The 3485-nt window shown below is 43.2% G+C and overlaps 1 protein-coding gene across 1 annotated transcript in view; it reads right to left on the reverse strand.

Annotated features, from left to right (window-relative positions):
• Window positions 1-1605: 1605 nt before the first annotated feature.
• The window catches only part of SARC_00844 (hypothetical protein), a 3750-nt gene continuing 1870 nt past the window's right edge, over window positions 1606-3485 (reverse strand). The window contains exons 2-5 of the mRNA XM_014305461.1: window positions 3052-3148; window positions 2662-2762; window positions 2172-2359; window positions 1606-1742 (exon numbers count right to left, since the gene is read on the reverse strand). Coding sequence (XP_014160936.1) covers window positions 1637-1742; window positions 2172-2359; window positions 2662-2762; window positions 3052-3148 — 492 coding nt within the window. The 3' untranslated portion in view covers window positions 1606-1636. The remainder of the gene's footprint in view (window positions 1743-2171; window positions 2360-2661; window positions 2763-3051; window positions 3149-3485) is intronic.

A 3485-nucleotide genomic window follows, 5' to 3' on the forward strand; every position in this document is an offset into this window, starting at 1 on the left:
AATATATATATATAGAAGGTTATGCACCCTTCGTGGTGGCCTAACAATTATCTGCCTTGCAACCAGCCTTGTCAGTGCTAGAAGCGCTGGCATCGACATTTGGTCAACTCCTGATGACGGGAGCATCGAGGTCAAAGGTATTGGTCGAACCGTGTACAGGACTAAATACAAGCATGTGGTGAATGGGCACAACGACGTTATAGTTAATGTAAAGGATTATGACCAGTAAACAACACTGGGTCGCTTTGAGAGGTAGCTGAAGGCATGTGCCACCACGAAGGGTGCACGAGCTTTGACTTGTTCGGAGATAAGATGAAACGCTACCTCTCGTACAAGGAAGTTTCGGGAGATGATGACAGAGAACTAAAGTCAGAAAGGAATGCCGTCCTTGAGTTATATCCTTCTATATGAGCACCATCTACTGAATGATAAGGCATGGGTTCCGGGGAGTGGAAGTCGGTCAGTTGGTACCGGAGATGACCGTCTGCAGTATGATCAAAAGACAGGGTACGATGTACATGGACAGAATGACAAAACTGTTAACTTGGGGCATTTGAGTTGAAAAACGCTCGCCAAGCAATGGGAGTATTGTGCACAAAAATGCTACGAGCATGCCTGGTGCCAGAGCTGGGACCTGGTTGAGGACAAAGAAACGTGCTACCTATCTAAGAGAAAGGTCGAGTGGAACATGGATGGACTCAAGACCGATTCAGAGGCCATTTTAGAATTTTTCGAGGATCGAGATTAAGTTTTATCAATCACATACTGTACACAAAAAAAAAAATTTTAAATCAAATTGACTTTCATGACGTTGATTTTTGTTAATATTCCGTATACATACTGATCACCACAGTGTTGTTGTATACACGGACCAGCAGGTCCAATAAAATAATAAAATCGACTGACTGAGATTGCAAACATCAAACAGTCGTATATGGCAACATGAAATGCGTCCCTTATGTAGGTGCGTGTAATAGTTTCGCTGGCAATTGCTCATAAAGGTAAATGTCTGAGAGTTAGTCGTACACAATCGTCACAGGTAAAACGCGTGAGATAGAACCGAGTGTACTTATTGACACGTTCACTCTAGAGCTTGTTTGAATCCGTCAGTCATCAAATGATCTAAATATATGGATATTTACTGAAATTACACCCCGTCCTATAGCTGGTGAAGCCCATCAAATGCTATATATATATATATATGGATATGTACTGAAATTACACCCCCATCATTATTTATCAGTAACATTGCTGGTGAAATCCATCAAGTGCTTATGTGATATATGGTTTGAGGCTCAACACTGTGTCTTGTTCTTGTAATCAAGTAACCGTAATCATATTACAGATGTTTTGTAATTGGGCGATGAATTCCCAGCTACCTTAGCGCATATTCATCGCAGGAAGCGGTTTGCATATGACCCGTACTTTTTAGAAGAGGCAAGGACAAATCGAATCTCGTCTGTGATTAGAATCAACACCACAACATATCAACACTCTGTTGGTTAATCATAAGTTCATATACTGTCATGCTGTTCACTGCAAGCTGGTTGAGTACAAAACATACCGCTGCGGTTGCATGCATTAACAATTTCAATAAATAGACATGTCGGATACTTGTAAACCAAGTTGCATGTATTTATTGACCGTCGCGAGAGAAGTTCGGTGCATGTATGCTTGTACTATCGCTTACGCCCGCCAGAACTCGTAGTGTTTGATTCTCCGCGAGAAGTTGCTGAATAAGCCTGCAGTAGATTAGAGTGCACAAGAGGAGCAATCACTCGACTAGATTGTGATCAGTATATCTTTACAGGCACACAACTCTCACATGCACCGCTCGTCAGTTGAAGAATCAAAGCAGTTTCACGATAAGGATGTTGGGGATGAAAGTCTAAAAATAGAACTCACGATGAATGTCTAAGAATAGAACTCACGAGGAATGTCGGTCGAAACCGAAATAGATTTTCTCTTGGAACCGAGGGCGCTACTTGTCTATAACTGTTCCAGTACACCATTCTAGGCATCAAGCTGTTCCACCAACGCCAGCTACTGCATACACAGAATCCTTTTGATGGAGAAATAAAAACGCATATATAAAACCCAGCCACCAATTAAGGTAGCTAGCAGCCCAACGAATGCTGTGGATGTGGGTTCATATCCAAACATCAACACACCTGTCTTCGTCACTGGCCCGTGTTTCGTCGATGTGCATCGCAGTATACATGGCTGCCACCATGTCTTCTATTTTCCCGTGCAATTCTGTGTTGCGCAAGCGAAGAACTGAACTGATATCTCGCTCGTGATCGACCATTGCCCGCAGCTCGAACAGCTCTTGCTTATATGTGTCCTCTAGGCGGCGGCTCTGGAAATATACACATTGGTGAGTCTATTATCAGGGTATGAATTCCCCTCATAATATATGTTGTACTCCTCATGTGTAGGAAAGACCGAAGAATGGCAATGGCGAGTAAGAGTTTCTTTGTTTTTGGGTATAGTGCTACACGCCTCATGTACATGTGACGTATAGCGGAGTCACTTAAAATATACTAGTACACGTGGTGAGTAGTTTAACTGGTGAGATCATTGAATATGCACTCCGTGGTCAGCAAGCAGCGCACTTGTCCGAACAGACTGAGAATTGTATATTATGAGCTGCATGCACACCTGCTCTCGGTGCTTCCTCATTATAAGATCTGTTGTCATCCGGAATCTCTCGATCAGATCTTCACTGTCTTCCGCTATAAGCTGCTCAACCTTTAATCTTTCTGTTGGTGTGCAGTGTAGCCGAGAAACGAGTAGGAAATATTCGTCACCAAATTGCCAGATTGAAAATTCCGCTGTAGAAGCTCACGCCTGGCCACTGATGAGGGCGATTGGAATACACATTTGAAGTGATATACCACCCCCTTCACAGTATTAAGTGACATTGCTTAGCACAGAAGATGTGTGCAGCCGAAGAGGTGTCAACCCGCCGGCTACAGTGGCAACAATTGGCCACTAATACGTATGACATGTGTACGTCTAAATATGAGAGTTGGTCAACTGTACGCCTACCTCTGAGTTGCTGGCACTCTGCTGTGCATTGGCCGTGTGATGACGGTGCTTCGCCTAATGATTCTGCACTTGAATCCTCACCGCCCCTGTCTGTACACTGCTTACATCCAACAAGACGGAGATCGAAGGTCAGCGTACAGTAGTGACACGGTCGAAATGAACATGCTTGAGAATGTTACGACAATATTTGTACTGTATAGTTGTACTGCAAAGTATACCGTACTATCGACTTCAGTAGAACATGCCATAATACACTAGCGTAATATACGCACAAGGGTGCAACAACTGGTTTGCATGCCTCTTTCAAATCAGTGTAACAGAAAGAAGGAAGAAACTGTAGCAGAATACGAATCAAAAGCTTCGTAATAACATAACTGCCAATCGGACCAGCCGAAAGGAAATCAATGTACACGGTAGCCATTTATCCTCGATAT

The sequence above is a fragment of the Sphaeroforma arctica genome (assembly GCF_001186125.1).
Source record: "Sphaeroforma arctica JP610 unplaced genomic scaffold supercont1.29, whole genome shotgun sequence".
NCBI classification, from domain to species: domain Eukaryota; class Ichthyosporea; order Ichthyophonida; genus Sphaeroforma; species Sphaeroforma arctica.